At 34.4% G+C, this 24,695-nt stretch overlaps 1 protein-coding gene across 3 annotated transcripts in view; it reads right to left on the reverse strand.

Annotated features, from left to right (window-relative positions):
- Window positions 1-24,695, reverse strand: part of f (espin protein forked) — a 279,147-nt gene that overhangs the window by 246,237 nt on the left and 8,215 nt on the right. Inside the window, exon 1 of one of the 3 annotated variants that reach the window (XM_074175970.1) lies at window positions 21,309-21,559. The exons of 1 other annotated variant lie outside the window; for it this stretch is intronic. In XM_074175970.1, coding sequence (XP_074032071.1) covers window positions 21,309-21,538 — 230 coding nt within the window. In that variant the 5' untranslated portion in view covers window positions 21,539-21,559. Of the gene's footprint in view, window positions 1-1,064; window positions 1,296-21,308; window positions 21,560-24,695 lie in introns of those variants that run through there. One more of the 3 variants, XM_074175972.1, reaches the window with a different exon arrangement.

Genomic DNA, 24,695 nt, shown 5'->3' on the forward strand with positions numbered 1-24,695 from the left:
AGACGCGATGTGATACAGGATTACCAAAACTCGTTGAAAAAACAATATACGACTGTTACAAAAGCAATGTGATTCCTACAACTGAAATCATAAGGAAAAGTTACGCTGAGATATATTTTCAACTGATACACAGTCCTCTATCACTTATTACTTATTCTTTCTTATTTTCTCTTTCCCATTATCCTAACCAACCCAACTGATATAAAATAATTCTTATGATAAATTTCGAATTCATCTACACAATATTATTATTATTATGTTTCAGAACTCGCACTATATAAAAAGTAAATTAAGATATCCAAGTGGAACAATAGAACACTACGACCCAAGCATTAATTACTTAAGTATGTTCTATGCTTCCCTTGTGTTTAAGATGTATTTTCTTTACAGAAGATATTGTACCAAAAGTAAAAAATAAAGGACTATCATTCTATACAAATTATTGAGTCCAACGATGACTCGGGAACACTAGCCAACGTTATAGATCAATACAGTTACGTCATTGATATTTCTTGTGACATTTAATTTTTTGTTGAGTAAAACACATAAAAATAAAACTATTTCAACTCTTGTTTTTTTTCTAAATTAGAAATCTACAATAACGGTTGGAAATGACCACTAGTTGCCGAAAGACAGTTCAACAGTTGATTTATTTCATCCTTACATTTTTTCACCGTATAGTTGGCCAAAAAATGAAAAGAATAGAGAAAATTACTTTTTTAGTTAAAATTACAATGACTTACGGAATTTGAAGAGGAGAAAGGGGAGTTTAGATAATTATCTTAATGCAACATCTCCTCGGTTCATTCTGCAGTTCCAAATAATAATTTCATTACTCATGGATAATTTATTTGTAAGACAAAAATAGCAAAAGCGTAAAAATTAAGGATGCTTGATCAAAATTACGGCACTCCAACTTTTTCAATCCATCAAAGCAAATAGTATTCATCGATGTAGAAAATCTCGAGAATAATCGTAACAAATATCAAGTACAAGAAATAGAAAAACTTCAAAAAATCAAATCGTAACAAATCAACCGTAAACAAACAAAATCGAAAACTGACCTGATTAACCAACGAGGAATCAAAATCCAAACTGGCGACGAAACGAGAGCAAAACAACGTAAACCATCGACACTTTCGATTGTCTTCACAGTTCATCAAACTTGCGTAAACGAATGCAGAACAAAAAAGTAAACGAAATTAATCGGCAATAAAATAATCGCAGTCTCACGATTTCGCGGCACGCTCGATTTTGCGTTTGGTGAAGATCCACCGGTCGCTGAAGACGTTCAGAACAGTCTTCAGGTGAGTGAGCAGACGAGAGGCTACCTGCCGTGTGCCATGTGAGATCTCTTCGGGTAGGAGAGGCGATATGCAGAACCGGAATTCAAATTATGAGTTCCTCCGGATGGACACTTTATGATTCATGAGTTCCTCTGGATAGCCATTTTATGATTCTTGCCGTTTTTATCAAAAGCTGAGTTCCTCCGTTTCCACATGAAGACTTGAATAGAATAGAATAGAATAGAATAGAATAGAATAGAATAGAATAGAATAGAATAGAATAGAATAGAATAGAATAGAATAGAATAGAATAGAATAGAATAGAATAGAATAGAATAGAATAGAATAGAATAGAATAGAATAGAATAGAATAGAATAGAATAGAATAGAATAGAATAGAATAGAATAGAATAGAATAGAATAGAATAGAATAGAATAGAATAGAATAGAATAGAATAGAATAGAATAGAATAGAATAGAATAGAATAGAATAGAATAGAATAGAATAGAATAGAATAGAATAGAATAGAATAGAATAGAATAGAATAGAATAGAATAGAATAGAATAGAATAGAATAGAATAGAATAGAATAGAATAGAATAGAATAGAATAGAATAGAATAGAATAGAATAGAATAGAATAGAATAGAATAGAATAGAATAGAATAGAATAGAATAGAATAGAATAGAATAGAATAGAATAGAATAGAATAGAATAGAATAGAATAGAATAGAATAGAATAGAATAGAATAGAATAGAATAGAATAGAATAGAATAGAATAGAATAGAATAGAATAGAATAGAATAGAATAGAATAGAATAGAATAGAATAGAATAGAATAGAATAGAATAGAATAGAATAGAATAGAATAGAATAGAATAGAATAGAATAGAATAGAATAGAATAGAATAGAATAGAATAGAATATAATAGAATAGAATAGAATAGAATAGAATAGAATAGAATAGAATAGAATAGAATAGAATAGAATAGAATAGAATAGAATAGAATAGAATAGAATAGAATAGAATAGAATAGAATAGAATAGAATAGAAGTTTATTTAACCACATTACACTTTACATGTTTGTAGCAAGTCATGACAAATTTGTTACATATGCTTACGCACAGCAAAAGTAATTTCAGATCGGTTGAGTATAAAATACAATTTAAGATAAAAAGTAGAGCAACATAAAGATTAACATTAAAAACATGAAAGAACAACATGATATAGCATATTTACGGTAGTCAGATGAGTATGTTGCTTGTATGTTGAGACTTAGGAGCGATTTTTAAAATACCCCAGGTAATCAGAGACAGAGTAAAAGCACCCCTCCAATAGTAGTTGTAATCCAAAGATTTTTTTTGTGATTTAGCTAGGCGATATCGATTTGTACAGATCTTTTCAGCGTTTCTCGTACGGTACTGATGAATATTAGAACGTTTAGGTAAGGTACTCGCATTTCTGTGGATTTCTAGTAAAACATGAAACATGTACGTTGGTACAGGCATGATACATAGTTTTTTGAAAAGCCCGTTACCGAGCTCGAAATCAAAGAAGCGGTAAAACCTCTAAAAGATTCAAACTGCCTAGATGCCCAAGATTTAAAAGGTTCTATTATCAAGGAAACACTCGACGACATCATATTATATCCGTTAACCATATTAGTAAATCTGATTTTTGAAACGCATATTTCCGGATTCTTTTAAGTTCTCCAAAGTGATCCCAATATTTAAAAAAGGATTTATTTCTTCCTTGGATAATTTCCGTCCTATTTCCATTATCTCAGTTTTTAGTAAAATTGTTGAAATAATTTTAAAAAGACGCCTATATTCCTATTTTGAAACAAATAATTTTTTCTCAAACTCCCAATATGGTTTCCGCAAAGAAAGATCCACCTCGCAAGCTGTTTTAGATATAGTTGGATATGTCACTGATGGCCTTGAAGATGGACTGCATACTGCCATTACACTTTTTGATTTATCCAAGGCTTTTGACTGCGTGTCACACACGCTGTTACTTGAAAAATTACAATATTATGGGGTGAGAGGAGTTTCGTTAACACTTATCAAATCGTACCTCACAAATAGATATCAATCTGTTTCTTGCAATAATACCAATTCTAGCTTCAAACCTGTAGTACATGGAGTCCCTCAAGGATCTATCCTTGGGCCCTTACTTTTTATCATCTACGTAAATGATTTCTGCATTTTTATGGCATTTTTATGAAACAATGCTCTATGCTGATGATACCACCTTAATCTACAGTGGAAATAGTATCAACAAACTAACAGAAATATCGGAAGACATTGAAAATAAAGCTAATACTTGGTTTCTAACAAATAATTTGAAATTAAATACCAATAAGACACAACGTCTTCAATTCTCCACTGTAGGCCCCTCAAATGATAGCGTGAAATTGCTTGGCATAACACTTGACAATACCTCATCTTGGCATCAACATACAAATCAGCTTAGGAGCAAGTTATCCAGCACTATTTATGTTTCTCGACAACTTCAAAATATTACCAGCTTCGATATATTAAAAACTAGTTATTATTCGCTTTTTCATTATCAATTCTGTTCCGGAGATTTTAACCTAAAAGTGGTCAACCTACAATAATCCAGGACGAGGATTTGAGGACCGTGGTGAGGACTGACCCATCACAAATGTTGCTTGGGATTGCGGAAGAACTGGGCGTCAGCTCTCATGCGGTTTTTGATGATTTAAAACATATTGGAACGATCGACAGAAATTGTCACGTTTCGAAGTCTGTTCTTCTTTGCTTTTGCGCAACCAAAACGATTATTTTTTGGATCGGATCGTCACGTGTGATAAAAAGTGGAACCTCCACGACAACATGAAACGTTCAGGACAGTGGTTGGACATCGATGAGTCACCCCGGCACTTCCCAAAGGCGAAAACCCACCAAAAAAGATTCCTATTGTGAGGAAATCGACGAAATGTACCAAAAGTTGCGTCAGCAACAGCCAACACTAGCCAACAGAAGAGGTCCGATCCATGACAACACAAAAATCACCGTCCAGAAATAAAACGAATTGAGCGTCGAAGTTCTGCCTCATCCACCATACTCTCCAGACCTCTCGCCAATCGACAACAATCTTTTGGAACTTTTCCCAATCAGGACCAGGCAAAAATTGCCTTCGTCGACTTCATCGAATTCTGGGCATGCTGACGGAATTAGTAAACTTGTTTTACGTTGGCAAAAGTGCACTAATTCAAATGGCACTTATTCAGATTAAATTGAATGAGTATTCACTGAGATATTACGGTTGGAAGTAGACTCATAAAAACGGACAAAACTTTCGAACAAGCTAATACCACAGGACCTCTACATATTATCAATGAATTCTCAATTTTTTACGAAAACTTTATTATTTACGAGTCCGTAGTATATACGAGTGGTTTTATCTATTGCTGGTTACTCGATTGGTATTGCTCAAAAATAACAAAGTTTAAGTTTTGAAAAATGGACATTCTTTTTAGGTCGAGTGGTATTTGTGAAGATTATCTCCTGAAAAATTAATGAAAAGAGAAATGAAACTTTCTATGTTATTTACCACTTTTATTTGTAACTAACGTTAGTGCAGTTTCGTCCTATACGGACATTTTCAAACTTATACAATAAACTAACTATGATTCATTACATTAGCAATTATATACCACCCCTGTAGGTACTGTAGTAGTTCTATAGGTACTGTTAAATGATCAAATTGATTTAGTTTACTCGCCGGTTTTTAAATTGGCAGATCCGCATTGTGAACTGTAAATTCCGGTACTCAAACAAGCCAAGTACCTCTATTAGTACTTACAGGGGTGGTTTATAATTGCTAATGTAATGAATCATTGTTAGTTTATTGTATAAGTTTGAAAATGTTCGTATAGGACAAAACTGCAGTAACGTTCATTACAAATACAAGTGGTAAAAAACATAGAAAGTTTCATTTCTCTTTTCATTATGATTTCCTACCACGTAGTAACGGATACATCCATCAATTTCCTGAAAAATTCTCAGCTGAACGCATCGATATAAGAATGAAATATCAATTCACAATTTGAATCAAATTAATTATCTGAATAATGAGATATTTCAACAAGAACACTTGTTTGAGAGTATAATCATTATTAAAGACAGAATGTTTGAATATATGAACAAAGTACGTAATTGACTAATTTCGTATTTTTCAACCATAGCATAGTTGCTTAATTAGTATTATTCAAAAATAACAAAATTTTAGTTTAAAAACATTATTTATCTGACAAATTTTTTAAGTTGAGTGGTATTCGTGCAGATTATTTCCAGAAAAATTCTCAATAGGATTCCATTATTGAAATCTTTCATCAGAAGGTCTTATATTCGCAGATGACTTCAAAATATAAAAAAAGATAGAAACAGTTAGAGATTGTGTTATGTTACAGAAGGGCATTGATAGGGTATTTAAATAAATTGAATAAATAAAAAAAATTGTATTTCAATCTAAGTTCAAGCAACCATGTATTTTCAATTATTTATCGGGGGGGTCAAAGCTTGAAACGCTGCACTGAAATCAAAGATTCAGGTATTACTTATAATAGCACATTCTCATTCAACAAACACATTGAGAACATAGTGAAGTCAGCCAATAAAATGTTAGGTTGTGTAATAAGACAATCGTATACTTTTAACAATATCAACACGCTCAAACTTCTGTACTATTGCTTGGTTAGGAACAGGTTAGAGTTTGGCTCTTTGATTCGGTTCAGGGAATCCCAAAGCAGTTTGAATAGAATAAAAAAATTAAAAATAAATTTTTGAGACTACTATACTTTAAAAAACATCACGTATATCCTAACTACAAGACAACAAGATCCACAACTCTTAGGAATGAATTTGAGATATTATCTCTTGAAAATAGACAATTCTCAGTTTTGGTATTTTTATATAATATTATCAATAATAGAATAAATTTTCCTTAACTTTTGTCTTTGATTATATTTAGCGTGCCACCTAGAATATTGCGCCCGGTTCCGATATTTATTATTCCTCCATGATTTAACATTTCTTGATCACCTACGGTGAACATGTTTCGACTTGCAAATCAACTTAATATACTGATGGATTGGACAGTTCCTATCAGAGTCTTCTGCAAAACAATTTTGAGTCATTTAATCTCTATCTCTATATAATATATAAAAAATTTTCAAAGGTGTGTCAGTCCTCCTACAAACCACATATTGTAGAATATAGTTATATGTAGGTATATTTATTTTTAGGTGTCTACATTTTCTAAATATTGTAAATTTTGTAAATTTAATTTTACAAAGTAATTTATTATTGGGAAAGAAAGTTTTTGGCTTTCTACTACTCCATTTCGATACAAAAAACAAGGATGAGGGAATCTTCCAAAGAAAGGAAGGAAGTAATCAATTTTAAAATAAGTAACTCTATACATGGATATGTAGATCATGCAAAGAAGTAACTTTCAGACACAAAATGAAAGAAAGTTCTCCTGAAACAGTAATTTATTATCTCGGATAATTTAATTACTCATTTATTCATGTAATTGAAGCGCCAGGTTTGTATTGATTGATTAATAAATGGATAAATATGACAATTCGTTTTCCATTTCGGTCCTTGTATCTGTTTATTGTATTGGTAACTTTTATTTGATTTTCATATTCATTTGTGTTATCTCAGTAGAGTAGTCACTGTTATAATATTGCTTGTTGGGGAGGAACCTACCATACGCACCTTCGCCCTCAAGAGGTGCTCCAAAACAGGTTCCTGAATTTCGCTCTACCGGCTCAATTGTACAACACCCGCAGAAAAAATGATCATGTTATTCCCCAGACACAAAAATCAATTTTCCAAAACTCTAATACTTACCTGGCTCCGAAACTGCATAATTCTATGCCTGAGGAGATTCGACTTTAATTTTTTGTTGAGTAAAACTATTTCAACTCTTGATTTTTTTTCGAAATTAGAAATCTACATATGTTTAAAAAAATCAAGACTATTCATTTTTCCTCAACCTAGAATAGTAGTTTCCGATTTTGTTGACATAAAAAATACTTGAATTCAATGTACATGATTAGGTACTATCATTTCAATTAGGAAACCACACCCTACATCGTTTTATCTATATTAAATATTTTATGTTCCAATGATTGTGCCATTTTCTTTTACTGGTATATTAGGTATGTATAATTCTTTCCATTTATTTTAAAGTTTTACTTATATTTAGTACATTGTATTTTACGTTGTGTAACTGATATTGCCACTAACAATAGTTATATCTTGATTTCTTATATATCCTTTCCACTATCATTGATGTTATAGGTTTAACTTTATATCTATATATTATATCTGTGTTTTAATAAATTTTTAAAATGGTGTTCCTGTTATACGAAGCAAGTGCTTTTGCACTTGTCGTAATTTTTCTCTATTCAACTATTATTATTATTGTTATGTTTTGTGAAACCTTTCGAATGAATGAATAAAGTTATTATTATTATTTTTCACCGTAGTGTGCGCTGATCAGGCCCTATTCCCAGAAGCCCCGATACATTCGGGAGGGCGCGCCAGCATTATCAACCAATGACCACTCCCCACACCGTGGGGTAAGTGATCATTGGGTCCGAGAATCATGTGCCCTGAGCAAACGCAGTGAGCCAAGAATGACAGCCTTCTGCATCTGTACGGCTAAGATTTCTGCCTTAGTGCGGCAAGCCGGTATGATTTTAAGATTCGAGAGTAGAGAGGGCATCATTCCTCCAAGGACTCCAATAATCAGAACAATCATCTTGACAGAGTGATCTGGATAGAGTCTGCGGAGTTCGAAGAGAAAATCTCGATATTTTATCCGTTTTTCCTCCTCTTTTCTGACTATATTCGTCTCGCCAGGAGCTGAAAACTCCACGTTTTGCTCTGGTTGTCGAGAAGGACTACATCAGGCTTATTAGCTTGTATGAGCCTGAGGGTAGGGAACGAACAGTTCCAATAAATTCGACACTTGTCGTTCCCCACAACGGATTCAATATCTCCCGGAGCGTAGGGCAACACCGGTGTCTCGTCAATACCGTATGAGTGCCGTAGATGGTAATATAGCACTCTTAGGGCCGCGTTATGTCGATGGATATAGGCCGAGACCGCATTTGCTGGGCATGCTGATAGCAAGTGCTTTAGGGTCTCGGGCGCCTCGCGGCAGGCCCTGCAGGTTATCAGAAACCTCTATACCCATCACGCGACTGCGGTAGACTAAGGTGTTGAAGACACCATCCTAGCAAGCCATGTTGAACCCCTCAGTTTCCGACTTCAGCCCACTCGACCTGAGAAAAGCGAAGGTCAGGCGCTTTGATAAGCCAAGGTCTCCAATGTTATTGAAGAAGACCCCATGCATTGGCTTACCCGTGTGTTTACGTAGAAGTAAGGTGATCTCTGCGGCTTTTATCTAAGTTTTTGCTGAACAGGTTCTAACTCGGTGACAGAGTTGTGGTCACCTCGTTCAGTATCGAAAAATATACCGAGTTCATCAGCTGCTCGGGCAGCTGCCCTAAAGAGAAATGCTGCTCTCTCATGGTCACGGACCATGCAGAGAGGGGGATCCGAACTCCTGACGACTTTACAGGCTGTATCCAGTACCATTCTGTCCAGTACCATTCTCCAAACTCAAAAGTGCACGGCCTCCCTGTTGTCGGGGGAAGTACAACCGTGGAACGCACGATTTGGGATGCAAACTCCTATAGAGATGCATCATTTTTCGGGTATTTACGTCGAGTTGAAACAGCTCCTCCCGAGTCCATTTCACTACTCCAAACGAGTAGAGTAAGATTGAAACGGCAAGCATATTTGTTGCAGCAACTTTGTTCTTCCCCGACAGTTCCGATGACCAGATCTGTCGAAGTTTGTGCTGATACTTGCCGCGGAGAGAATTATTCACTGCTGTTGCCTCTTATGGCGTTGTTCCACTCCGAAGTAAGTATACGTCTCTCCGGCATCCAGATGGTGTAGGATGCTTATTATTATTATTATAGTGATAATATCAAATTAAACCTGTAAATTTCATGTTGAAGCATTTAAACAACAAAGCTTCAATATGTTGTGACAATCATATTTCAATGTTTAATTACATTGGTTGAATTTGATTAGGACACTAACACGGAGAGAATAATGACACTCAGTATTAATTTCAAAGCTGCCAATTTCATCGCTGTCGGGAAGAAGCGTTCAATCGCTGTAAAACTCTTTGGTAGCCTAGCCTTTCTAATTTCTGATTATTCGGAGAAACTCGTCGGCGCCGCAAATTACCGCTCGATGTAATTAGTAATTAGGACAGATCACCTTGCAAATCATTTTTTACACTACGACCCATGAAAGACCCATTTTGAAAAAATCTGTGCCTGTCTGTTCATCCATCAGTATGTTTGCCTATCGATAACAGCATGACAACCACTTGAAATTTCAACCGGTTACATATCCCATAATCTCCATAGCGATCTGCTATTGTTTTCGAGAAAAATTGAAAAATTCAAGTAACAAAAAAGTTTATAGGACCTTTTTTGTTCTTATCAGAAAAGCATGCAAAACACCTGGTTAAATTTTTTCATGAAACTTCAGTAGTACAGATAATATTGGTAATAGACTCATTTTCACATTTTTCAATTCAATTTCAGTTTTTTCAATTTTTATGTGTTAATCGAAAAACAGTGTCAGAGCATTCGATGCAGCGAAAGGAGGAAAAGGGGGCGTGGCTTTGTGTGACGTCACAAGATATACGGAATGCGGAGCCAGGAATCGCTAGTTGTTTCAGACGTTTTTGTGTAACCAGTGTGAAGATTCAAATAGGCTTTGGTTCTTTGTATTTGCTTGACTGAGTTGTGGAAGTATGAGGATTAAAAAGTAATTGGGTTTACTAATTCTACACGAAATATACCAACTTGATTGTAAATGTTTCCAAAAATGTTCCCAAAATCTGGCAAATAGCTACGCGAAGAAAGTAGTTTGTTAAATGAAACAAGGTGGACAAAACTTCATGCATTACCTAAACATACCTCATGATCAAAAACAGAAACTCAATATATCGCTTGACTTTCAGTTGGCTTCGCTGCAAAAAATTTGAATTTGATAGTAAGACCTCTGGAACAATTATTGAAAATTCAGGAACAGCCAAAAATATAATTTCATTCAATTTAATGTGTCAAGAATACGAGTACCTATATAATTATGATTTGGTGTTTTTCATTCATTTTCCCCAGAAATATATTTATGTTATGAAACGTATGATGAAATTTAAAAGTATGCCTGCTCAGGATACATGATTCTTGAACTCAATGAATACTCACCTAATAGTTTGAAAAGTGGCCATTGGCTTGTCTTTTGGTATAGGTTGGAGCTTCAAGAAAAATGCCTGGCCAGCAAACCCACCTCAGTATAATAATAATAATGCCTATCTATGTAATTCATTGCAATATTATTTGATTTCAGCCACCGGAATATTTCGATTTTATGTCTGAAAGTTACGAAAAAGTGCGTGATGAGACTAAAACACCGTGTATTGCCACACATTTTCGATTGTCAGAAAAATCGCACTCATTTACAAAGCGTCAAATTTAGACCTTCAATTTTTAAAGGCAACAGCAAAGAGCTATACAAGGATAACAATCAAATGTTAACCTTGTACATTTTGTATCAGGGAATCCACATAAAAACTACACAATATTTATATTTATAATTATAGGTTCTAATTCTCATTGAAATATCCAATAACCATGAATAAGTCTACTTCGGATAAGGCAGTCAATTGCCATGCTTCGACACTGACGAGATTTGTCCCCTGTTTTTCTCTGCAGAGAAACTAGAGCCTGAGAACAACGCATTCGTGATCTAACACCAGGCAGCACTGCTGATGAGACCTAGCGCGGGTCGAAACAGCACTATCGGGAATAGTTAGAAAAGAATGATGTTGAATATATACCAAAATAATATGACCCCTCGAATGTACCACACCATAAACTCTTCCAACCGAAAAATGTTGGTCGTTACTCTGTCGACAACGAATGAGAAGCCCAAACTTAACAATTGTGGGCGGGTATTTTTAGAAAACTTCAGGTAATGTACCTGCACATCGTCTAACGGAAGATAAGTCGAGTCTCATCCAAATTGCTTGCTATTGAGGACCACGTAGTATGCGAGGTAATCAGCAGTTGTAGACGAAACACGAAACGTCCGGCATGAAAACCTGCAAACCCCGGCCAATTCATCTAGAAAATTGTTTCGGCACAGTTACATCCGGTCGTAGAAGTCCACAATCTTCGATTATCATCATTATCATTTATTGAAAAGGTTGTCTAGTAGGGCCTTCTTCCCGAGCTTCACATAACGGAGAACGCGACGGCATGTATAACCAATAACCACTATCCACACCGCGAGGTAGGATCACTGGGTCGAAGAATAATGTGACCTGGGTAAACCCAAAGAATCAAAAATGGCAGGCTTCTGCATTTGCCAGAACAAGATTTCCGCCGTGTATGGAAAACCGTACACGGTAAAGGGAGGCAAGAGGTCCTTTCGAAAGGACTTTTTCTTTTCATGTGTCTGAAAGGAATTTCCGTGTATGCACTACATATCTTATATGTCTTTATGAATAATTTTATTGAGTTATTTTTACCTTCCTTTCTTTAGAAATTTCCCACATGAAGAAGCAGAAAGCCAAAAGGCGTTTTCCCGAAAATAACTGATCTCTCAGAGAAGTTTTTCCTTTTCAATTCCAAATTCATGATATTTTTTAATTAAAAAAAATAAGTAAATTCCTTATTCATTGAAAATTTTATTACGAATCTTTTTTTTTATATTTAGGGATGAATACTCTATTTCAAAAGAGGCAATCTGAAAGCAAATATAATTTAACATCGACCATTCTGAAATATTTTTGTTATCGACCAGTTCTCTGAATTTAATGGAAATCACATTCTTAATCACTGTGAAGAAAAAGCTGTTTATGTGGAAGTTAACATATAGTAATGAAAGGGGAAACTTGTTAATTGGGTAATTTTAAGCTTACCACTTTAATTCTTTAATTCATGTGTAGCAATCAATTTCAAGCATGACTTCAAACAAACTTTCAACAAGTAATGGACACAAGACTCTTTATTGAAGCTGAGTTTTACTAGCAAAGTTTCGCAATTTTTTACCAGTACGGTTATGCTGAACTTATCTACAATTTCTTCAATAGTGATAATGATTTCAGTGCACATAACATCATTATCACTAACATTGAATATTTCTTGTTTACACGAGGCGATTGGTTTCATCTTTACACGCAAAAAGCTGTGAAATGTGTCTTTAATTGCGTTTTACTAGAATGATTGCACGTAAAAAATACCGTAAATGAGTTAGCCAATGAGGTACATTCATGCACATGCCTGGATCTTTCACCTTTGAATTTAGAGACTTCGTGATTTCTGATGTAAATTGCAGTTATATAATAAATAATGAGTTTGGGCTTAATTGTATTCATCAGTTTCATCCCTCTTCTACATGAGAATTAAAAAATTGTAGGAGATATTATGAAAAACCAATTTACTATATTACAAAGCAATGTATAAAACCCGAAATTTAAAAAGAGGGCAATTTTCATGAAAATTTCAGTCAACACTGTGAGAGCTAAGAAAAAAATAGAGAGAGAGAGAAGTAAAATGAATAGGGCTAATTTATTAAAATAGTTTCAGTTTACCGGAATCATTCTTCACCGCCGCGCCGTGCAAAAATGAAAAATTAAGAGATGATGTACTTATTGAAGACAGATAAAAGTATTGAAAATGCCAAATTTCATAAAGGCACAAGTATTACCTGATACGAACCTGAAAACTGTCGAACAGTGTGGTTCTCTAACAATACTTTCTTCCCGATCACCTCAAATGCAAAGATTCGTCTTCATTAATCAGTATTCTTCGATTCTTTACTAAGCTGGGCAGGTAAGATCTGTCCAGTGTTGACAAATCTGAATTCTACATCTAGATCCTTGCGCTATTCAATTACAGGATATTGAAAATGGTATAATTTTTAAAGAATTTCAGGCATTAGTATTTATAGAATTCATAGATCACCATCATGAATAGATCACCATCAGAAATATTTTTATTGGATTCTAGATCGCTCGGAACGGTAAAAAATTTCTACAGTGTTTTAAATTTTATTAAAACAATCTCTTTTCTCAGAAGAACAACTCAAATGATTTTTATCGACGATCTCCCTGCAGCGGGGGGGGGGCGATTCTCTTGAGTAGCTTGTTAAAAAGGTTCCTAACAAATGTCACCAGTAAGTGGCTAATCCACTTAGTTCACTACAGATAACCTTTCATTGATGAAATGATCAACAGGAATGCACTACTATTCTGGTACTGCACATTCCACTATCACGAGAAACCCTCCTACTACACCAAGATTTTTGTTCAACAAATCACTATCATTATAACCTGTTGGATATACCTTGTAATGGTGTTTACTATAACAAAAAATCACTAAAGAGCACAAATCACGACAGGCAAATATTCCCAAACGCATTATATTTTTAATGTCGAAATTTGGCGCAAGTTATGAATTTCTTGGTTTTTCCGCAAGTCATTTGAGAAACCCCTCTAAGGGCTGCATCTTGTGTTGGAGGAAGCGATGATAAGTTGAATGTATTTATGTTACTGTTTTGGCGAATCGTTTGTATCTCATGCTGACCAGAAGATCATCTTTATTTCCGCCATATAAAAAAACGATAAAACGTTCGCCACCGACAGTGAGCAAAGATGGCTCGACTTTCTCACTGATAAATAATGCTGTTTCGCTAGCTAACTCAGGATGTTTCTGTTAAATTTTGATCAAATTGCTGATGTTGTGTCGCATCTTGAAAAAACATGGAGAAGCAGCACATTCTCTGCAATGATGTCGACATATATAAAACACGAAGTATAATTTAATTGATCAGACGTACGCCCTTTTGAAAGTTTGAAAAAATACTTTGAGCTGCTTCCTCCCTAATTTCATGAGAAAGACAAGAATTTCAATGTCCTCCGTTACGATAGTCACAGTATCATAGGATTGGGATGCAGCAAGCGCAGAACGGACGATGACTATATCTGATAAATTAGAATAATAACAGTAATAACTCAAGCGGTAAAATGACCAGAAAAAAGATATAACCCCCATAAGACAATTTGTTCAAAAATTATGAGTTATTTTTGTTTATATTTTTTTTATATTCGATCGATATATATAATAGTATAACAATGAATGAAAAATAAGTAATTTTGAATATACATGCATATACACATATACATATAAATAATGTATCATTGTCGCATGATGAAGCAAACATTCATACTCACAACGTAAATACAACTGATACAAATAGTTGGAAGGAAGGAAAACTGGTGGGAAGAGAGTAGGTAATATTCGAAGAGAAGGTGACGTTGGATTGTTCTACTAATTCAAGATATTACCTACAATAGGATGTAGTTTATATTCATAGCCTAGAGAGAACTTCGATTATGAATCCAGTTCATCATGAATCCAGATTTCAATATGTCATAGTTTTGATTCACATGTTCTTTCAGTTTTGACTTGAATTCGTATTTAGTGGAGATTGCTCTAATGTCTGAAGGAACTAGGTTTATTAGTTTTGGGCCAGAGTATGATATAAATCTCTGAGTGCAAGTTAATCCACAGCGAGGGATATTCGTTTTTTGATGAAGTTTGGTTCGGGTTTCATAATTTTGATTTATATTGGAGGTATGGTTATTATGCATCCATAATGTGCAGTGTTAAGTGTATAATTTTCTCACATCAAATAAGTCTGATTCTTTGTAAAGTGCTACAGTGGAGTATCTTTTTTTACGATTGAAAATGATTTTCAGGATAGTATTTTGCATTACCTCTAGATTATGTAACAGGCTTTTGCTGACGCTACCCCATATTATAATGCAATAACTCAGAACTCATTCTGCGAGTGAGCTACTAACAATGATATAGAACTCACTCGCAGAATGAGTTCTATATCATTGTTAGTAGCTTTTAATTATTGATATTTCTGAGTTGGTAAAATTTATTAGATAATTTACTGAGTCTTTTAACGGTCTGGTCTACATGTTCGTCCCATCGTAGATGTTGGTCTACATATACACCAAGATATTTCATGTTGTTTACCTTATCAACTGTAGGACATGTGCATATCATTGGAGTTTGGCAAATAGGTTTGTGTATAGTGAGCTTATTTTTGGAAGGTTGATCTTCATTTGTGGGGGTAAATGTTACCTATTTAGTTTTAGCGATATTTAACCAAGACAAAACAGATATGAGTCCCCTTTCAGATCTTTCAAAGACGTCGTCCCACGTATCGCTTAGAAATGACAGAGCTGTATCGTCTGCATAAGATATAATGCTGCCTTGGATGTTTTCAAGTTTGTAATTGTCATTGATGTATATTAAAAACAAAACTGGGCGTAGTACTGTCCCCTGGGGGACGCCCATGGTTATAGGTAGTGGATCAATATAAATATTGTTGATTTTAACAATCTGATTTCTGCCAGATAAGTAATTTTCAAAAAGCTTAAGGGTGATTCCTCTTACTCCAATGAATTCTAAACGCATCAGTAAGACATGATGATAGACAGGGTCAAAAGCTTTCGCCAAATCTAAAAAGACTGTTAGGCACTTTTTGCCAATATTGAAATTATCCCATATACTATGAACCAATTGAAAGACAGCATTTTCTGTTGACATATGTTCTCTGAATCCAAAGTGGCATTCATTTAAGATATTATTCTTGTCTAGGTAATGAACAAGTCTATTTTTCAAGCATTTTTCGAAAACTTCAGCGAAATTGTTTGTGATAGTTATTGGCCTATAATTTGTGGCAAATTTCTTGATGCCAGATTTGAATATTGGGATGGTAAAAGAGTATTTAAAAGCAATAGGTACATATCCTTGTATGAAACATAGGTTAATAAAAAACGATTATATTTTTTAATAAATTGAACTGATATACCATCAGGAAAAAAGTTGTTTAATTTGCTACAAATAATGTCTCAAAATTGTCTGTAGGGTTACTAGGTTACAAGATACAATGCTAATATCTTCTGTACCCCTTTTTATAAGATGGCGGCCAAAGGACAAGGATTGCAACCCCAAAAATTTGAACTTTAGCTTATATACTTAACCCTCAATAAATCGAAAAATCAAATTGCGTCCTCTAAATGTAACTTTCCAATGGGCTATATGAAATCTTATGAATCTGTCTCACACTTTTATCTTGAGCAGCAGCAGGCACTGCATCAGGAAAGAAAACAACATCTATCATCAGCTATAACTGACCTACAGGTGCCCTGATGTGAGACGGTTGCTGCGGTCACTAAGAAGGTAAACTTGCACATTAAACAACCGGCAACCTCATGATCGACCAATGAACTAAAATGTCTTCAGCATACTACCATGGCTGCCGTAACGGAAATTCCATAAAATGGTCCAAAGGTACCATTTCAGAGCTGTACATTCTGCCGTGGATGGCTACAAGTTACCTAAGAGGTAGATAGTACACTAGATTGCGTAAAATGTTACCAAGGTTGGTCACCCTTGAAGTGGATTATTCTTCACAAGAAAATTCAGTTTCTGGTAGCAGAGCATATACTCTGTGGCTATTCTGCCGTGGACAGGATCAGGTTTTCAGCGTTTGTCAGAGTCTCCCACTCTTGCCAACTGACCTGAAAGCTGACGAAATAAAGTAATCGGCTCTGTTGAGAAGTTGGATTCATTTGGTTGAAATTGCATGAATTGAGCCAAAACCCTTTGCGGATTACAGTGAAGGGTCAAATAGATCCCCCTCACTTTGGACCTACCTATTTTTCCACTCATCTGAACCGTTTTCTTTTCACTTGTTATTAATAGTTCATTGTTTTGGTAATCGCGCGGCAATGTATGTCACTAAAGTATTTTTTATGTTTCATACACAGTATTGTGTACATTTATAAGCTCTGTATGACCTACTTTGGTATTGCCATGAATCCAAGAAACTAATAATTCATTTAGTATTATTTATCAATCACAAGAAATGACAAAATTTTATTTTTTCAGATATTCCTGTTACTACGGCAACACCGGAACTTTTATGCCATTGACACTGGCTTAGAACTAGGCTACGCAAGTGGGACGATGAGGAATAATTAAACTCTCATCATAATTTTTCTCATTAAATGATTACTTGATGATTAGGATCGTATGCGATATGAGCATTTGTGCCATCTCGACTGCCGGGTGCCATATGAATTACTGGATCCAGTTTTCATAACAGTCTTCATATGAATATTTATGTTAATGATTGCTTATTCATGATCAATTTTGATATTGAGGTGATTGGATGCTCAATCGATAGGATATTTTAATGATGAAAGTTTCGAAGAAAAAGGCCGGCTCTTTGCTTGAATGAAATAATAACTAGCCCGGTGAAAGTTGAGCAACTACTTCAAGTGTAAGTATCGACATCTGATGTGGTGCAACAGTCAAGACATTTGTGTCATCAAGTTCAATTTCAAGGTTGAGTGATCAAAGGTCCGCTGGTGCATTTTGAAGTTATATTCGAAAATAAGTACTTATTGATTCCAAAACAGTGTAGATCTTTGAAATTATTTGTATCACACTAGAGTCTGAGGCCAGACATATTTTCAATTTTCATGTACTTACAGTTTCTTCACATCGACAGTGCAATTGCTTATGAAGAAGAAGAATATATTTGTTCGGAATAGTCAGTCCTACTGTGAATTCCTTTGATTTAAAGTCGAAATAAACCAGGAATCAAACGTTTCATGTCAATATCTTCATTTTATAAGTTTTTAAATTATTGTCAAAATCGTCTAAACAAACCATGATCAATTATTTTAACATACTAAGTGAAAAAAATTGATTTAAAGCAACAACAATAATTATTGAAATGGGTAACCCTATAAAAATGGATGTATGTTGGTTGGTTGGTGAGTGATAAACTTCTACATCGCTCAACCGATCGTGATGAAACTTGACATGTATAAGTAATTTTTCATAGAGAAGGCTTTTAGGCTATCAATTTTTCTGTAACTCGCCACTAGATGGCGCTGTAAAACAATTTTTGGAAAGCACCGTTCTATAACGCTACGCACGCACGCCTAAGTTCGTTGACAATGATTCTGCCAGAACATTGGAACAGCAGCGATACAGCAACATATAATATATGAAACATATTAATAACATTATGAAATTGTACATAATTATAAAAAAAAATGTAGATATAGTTCAATATTAGAAATTTCTAGTTTGGAAAATCATGACATATTTCAGCATATGTGTGTGTGAAATGAAATATAGGTACAGCTTCAATACAATGAATGGTAAATAGAAGAAAACAACATACAAACACTCTAATTATTGATATTATCTTACCAAGTGTAATTCTATCTATCATTTTGGATGGATTCCGTTAATAATGATGGGCTAGATTCAATTACATTTGGTAATTTATTGTATGCATCAAATCCTTGGAAAAATAAAGAATTCACGGCACTTCTCCTATTTGTTCTGCATACATGCAAACTAGTATGATTTCTTGTGACATATGTGTGCACTTCTAAATTTAAACTAATAAATTCAGAAAAATATGAAGGTGATAAGTTATTCAGAATTTTATATATGAAGAAACTGTTGGTACCACAAAGTTTGTAACATGATTCCGATTTCAGTGAATCTATTTACTTTCAGAACAATGCGCATACCGTGATTTTGAAGTTTTCGTAATTGAGATGTTTGATTTAGAATAAACAGAAAAATAATAGAAACAAAGTAATCAAAATATGGTTGTTCACGATATTCATAACTCACTATTTTTGAGGCTAATCACAGAAGACCAACATTAGTACTTCAGAGTTGTGTTTGAATAATTTTGATTTGCAAGATAGCCTTGAGGATTTACCTATTTCAGAATATGTTCTCGAACGTCAAACATAAGTTAAACTGAGAACAGAATAAGTCTTTTGGAAAAAAGGCTTCCAACTTTTCCCACATTTTTGTTTGAGTAGGACGCCAAAAAGCTTTTCACCCTTCTAAATCCAAATAAAATTCCTATGGTTGAGATTAAATCAAGTAACATTATGAAAGTTCAAACAAACTGTAATTGTGTCAGACCAGAGTTGTTTGTTCTGGTGATATAATTACGTCATGTTATGAAATAAATGAGTGCTTCGTCTTGTAATCTGTATCTGTAGAGTAAGGAGGGTGAGTGCAGGCCCACATCACTTAGGCCACATGTATACTTTGTACATCCTCCCGAGGAGTTATCCTCCTAGGTCATCGTCTATCCTGTCCTTCCCAGGAAGGTAGACAGGTCTCCAGAAGACATCTCCTTTATATCGACAGGGGTAGGCCAAGACTCGCCAAACACTCACTCTCTTATTGACGATAACTCCGGACACACGCATAATACATGCCTGACAGTTTTATCTTCCCGTTCGCACATCCTGCATAGAGGTGTGTCCACTAAGCCCCACAATATGGAGGTGTTTCCTTAGTTGACAGTGGCCAGTCAAAAATCCTACTGTTAAGTGAAGGTTTTTCCTGGTCATCGCCAGATATTTCTTTGGCGCCGGCTTCCCATGGTCGCCCAAGGTGATCCTGGCAAGATTGCATCCTTTGATTCCATCCCATTTCTTCAGGGATTGAGCATGGGTGTGACGTTTGGCTAGTTCCGCAACTGTCGAAGTCATCAGGCCGTAAGTATCACTAGGTCCTAAAATTCTTAGTAGAGCCGCTTCCTTGGCTAGAGAGCCGGCAATGCGATTACTTTTCACTCCTGTCGTGCCCTTTAACCCACCTCAGGATAATGATATTATCTACCGAGGCTTTGGCTCTCTAGTACTAGCCCTGAGGTAACACGTTGTTTGTTCATGGCTAAACACTGCCTACTATCAGTGCAGATTGTTATGTTTTTGCCAGAAATTCCTTTCCTGGTTATTTCTTTTGTGGCGATTGAGATAGCAGCCAATTGTGTTTGAACCACGCTGGTACTTTTCCCATTCCCCACTTAATCCTTAGGCTCAGTGGACTGGAGTAATGTAATGAAAAACGGTGCTGATGAGAAGTTACGTCAAGTGTGTTTCTCCCAAAACTTCGAAGTACACCCATGAAGATGATAATGTTTCGAATAAGTTAAATTTTATATATTTCACATATTATATTGTGTAGCGTTTCAATGAATGTTTCAATTCCATAACAAACGTCGTAGTACAAACTGAGTGGAAAAAATTGCTTTTCTCTAATTCAAAGTTCATATGGAAAAGTAGTCGTTTCGAATAAATTTTTTCTTACACCTTGTATCCTAACGAAACTTCTGTGCGTGATCTACCCATGGTAGATTTTTTTTCTTTCATTCTTCCAAAGTTTTTTGTTTATTATCAGAAAAGTAGAAAGCCAAAAAACTTTTTTTCAAGTCTAACTTAATCGCTGACCTAAATATATAATTTTGAACTGAAAACGAGAAATAATTTAGGAGAAATTTGTAATATGGCGAGGAAATTGATATTTTTCAAAAGTTCGTTATTTAATAACAAACTGAGAATAGTTTGAAACTCAAATAACTTCATATCACAAAATTTGTGAGCAGTCCGTGAAAGAGTTGCCGTGATTTTTTTGAATACTCAATATTCATGTGAATTATATATTCGAATTCTTTTTTTTTGGTTCCTTCTTGTTATGACTGGTATATCCGTCACAAATGAATCTTATTTTATAACATACCTGTATAAAGTAATAGAAAAGTATAATAAATCTACTAGGTACAAATGACTATCACTCGCCCGAATGTGGTCAACTTCATGCTCACGAGGAATGGCTACTTACTAAAAACCTACTGGAAATATTTTTCCAATATTGTTGTTTTCTTTTTCTTCTGATTATCCTATCGAAATATAAGACAGCAATTTGGGGGTATGTTGGCGACTAAAAAACATGCATATACTTACTTTGAGAACATTTCTGTCAACGTCAATACAGAATTATCTTTTTCGAATAGAAACCAATTAGAAGTTTCGACGAAATACTGAAGGATTTCAGCTTCTTTCAAGGGCTTGTCCAAGGTTTGCATTTTCCAGTCAGTTCCATCTTCGTCAACGTTCTTATTAATAAATCTTACGCAACCCGTTTTTCTCGCAATTTTTATATATTTCGCACTATATTTTAGTTTTCTGTTCATTGTTCACCGGCACGTCTTCTGACAGAGTGTTTGATAAACTAATACAAGCCCTGTTGTTTCTTTGAACTGCATATTATTATTGTTTCATTATATTTTGCGAAACTCCATGTTTGTTTATGAACTAATATTGGGTCTGAAAACATCAATTACGCATTGCGTAGATGTAATCATTTGCTTGAGTAGTGATTTTTTTCGGAGACAATCCAATGATTATTTGTCAATGAATTCAGTCGAGGATGAAATCATTCAAATTAGGTAAGTAATGAAGGATGGGCTTTTCACAACGTATACTTGAGAATCAAGGTAACTCTCCATATCACATTTTGGGCAAATAGTCGGGATTATTTTCTAATAATTCCTGTTTTGTCATTTAAAAATAATAATAATCGCTTTTATTTGTCACATAAATTGAACAATTCATATTTGAGACAATGGACCAATGAACAAGAGAAGAAGGCGGAGTTCTTTTCATTTGGAGACAAGACCTCCACTGAAATGTTCTTCCACTCAACCCCAAAAATGCTGCACTCACTTTATCAATCTCACGTATTCAAAAAACTTTTTTATTGTGAGATTTTCACTGAACAATTTTACAAAAACGCAACACGTGTTTCGCCATACAATGGCTTCTTCAGGTGTGTCTTTACTAACTAATTTTACATACTCAATGCTTAATATACCTTATTTTACAATTTGAAGTACCTACATTCCAAATACCTGTTTTTTACCTAAGTTTGTACTGAATTAAATTACCTGAACTTATATATCAGTTTCCACATTTGAAAAAATATTTAGTAACAGGAAGTTATTCAATTCTAATTGATCATTCAGATCAATTGATTTCTAAACATTCTAGAAAATTGAGTTCCAAACTCCTCTCTTCTAAATGTAACACATCGTATTCATGATTGAACTCACTTACTTCTGCTAAAAGGTGGTTTGCAAATGTGGAATTAGTCTTTCTATTCACAAAACTACTTCTATGTTCTTTATTTCTTTGGGAAAATGTTCTTCCAGTTTGGCAAATCTATCCGAGACCGAAGTTTTGTCTTTATCGTTTTTAATAAATTTACTGAGACTATTATTTGTTCTGGAAGCTACGTTTACGCATTCTTTCTTCAAAAAACGGGCAATATTATTGGTTGGTTCACCCAAATATGACAATATCCTATAACTGACGTTATCGCATCTTGAATTTGGGTAGACCAGGTCTATGGCTTGCTTTTGTAGTTTTTTGGAAAGAATGGAGTCTATAATATCTACCTTATAACCGTTGTTAACCGCCATTTGTTTGATCAAACTCTGGAAATTACTCTCAGACAGTGGAATATTCAATAGTTTGTGAAGCATACTATTGAATGCAGCAACTTTATGTTGGTAAGGGTATGTGGAGGAATTATGTTTGATAATATCCGTGTAAGATGGTTTATGGAAAATTGCAAATTCATGTTTATTATTATTTTTCGTGATGGTTGAGTCAAGGTAATTTATTGTGTATGTATATTTCATTTCAATTAGTAATGTCTTATGTGTTTCTTTTAAAACTTACAAACAAGTACTTGTACTTCGTAAGCTGTAAATTTATTCACCGTTAGTTTTAGAAATTTGTTTTCAAATTACAATTTTGTACTATTATCCTTTTACTATTATCCTTGTGTGTGAAAAATAATTATTTACCTTCCTCTCAGTGGTGAATTTTATTGGCGGCTGGATGGAATTGGCATATTCAATGAACTTGCCTAATTGTCTGTCTGTACCAGTGAAACAGACTAAGATAACATCCACGTATCTGTACCAGTACAAGAAACTGCTAGTTAACTGATTATTATGAATTTCATGTTCTATGTTTTCCATGAAAATTTCAGCCAGCAAGGGACTCCAAGGGTTCCTCATTATTAGTCCTCCACTGCATGAATAGAATTTTTCCTCAAATCTATCTCAAAATTATTTTCAGTTTGAAGAAAAATTCTATTCATGCAGTGAAGGAGTAATAATGGAGAACCCTTTAAAATTTTCATTGAATAACATAGAGTATGAAATCCTTAATAATCAGTCAACTAGCAGTTTCTTGTACTGTTACAGATACCTAGACGATATCTTAGTCTGTTTTAATGGTGTAGATAGGCAATTAGGAAAGTTCATTGAATTCCCACATTTTTTTGTATAAAGATGAGAAGCAGAAAACCAAAAACTTTTTTCCCAAAGATATTTATTGTATTTTGATTTGAATTTTATTAACGATAGACATTTGAGTTCCTGAGGTTGTATGTGGTCCATATTTGATGTGAAAACAACATTTGAAAAATTAAACACTATACTGTACATCACTATAGAGATATAAAACTCACGGAAACGTAAGTAAATAACAATATCTCTTAGTCTTCAGATGTCTCTAGTAACTACACGTTGACGTACTTTATTAGTACGCGTGAAAATGAATATTTCTCAATTTGTAAAACTTGGATATCAAAGAATAGTACATTATCGACTATAGTGAAATAGCTATTTATGATATGAGTGTTTAAAAGTAAGGTTTCATTTTGTGAGTGAAATTTCACGAACAAAATAAAACTCTTTCAACAAAAATACTTTTAACACAAATATCATACGTGTTTTGTACAACTGTTCTGTTTTCATAATAAAATAGCTAAATTTGATATTTCTGTAAAAAAATAATGACAGTTGACTATTTTCATGTTATCGCATTTGCTGTGAAGTGGCCGTTTCAGGTGCCGCCGAATCACCTGGTTACCAACAAACACTATTGTTTACAGCTCACGCGTTTTATTTAAAGTCCTTGGTGGTGTTTATTGTCTTGCATAATGAAGAACAATAGTGAAGAATTGTGTGTTCCTGACGGTATTGGGGAGGCTGCAAAAAAAACTTCAATTGAATTGTTACCAAAAAATCGGCTCGGCGGTACGACATCGCATATTCTAATTATCTTAGCTGGTGTAGACTTAAAAACGTCGAAGGAAATTTCAGCGAAACCGTCTTCTTAGCCTATCTAGAAGAGAAACAATAAATATGGAACTCGTCAACTTTATGGAGCAAGTTTTTAATGATAAAGTCGAGTGCCCTCGTTGAAAATGGTATTAATACAAGCAAATATTTCAAGGTAATAGCATTCTTAAAGAGGAAAAATGAAATTTTTTTC

This window comes from Leptinotarsa decemlineata, unplaced genomic scaffold (assembly GCF_025532065.1).
Source record: "Leptinotarsa decemlineata unplaced genomic scaffold, Ldec_3_MD MMD2_tig00001393_RagTag_RagTag, whole genome shotgun sequence".
NCBI lineage: Eukaryota > Metazoa > Arthropoda > Insecta > Coleoptera > Chrysomelidae > Leptinotarsa > Leptinotarsa decemlineata.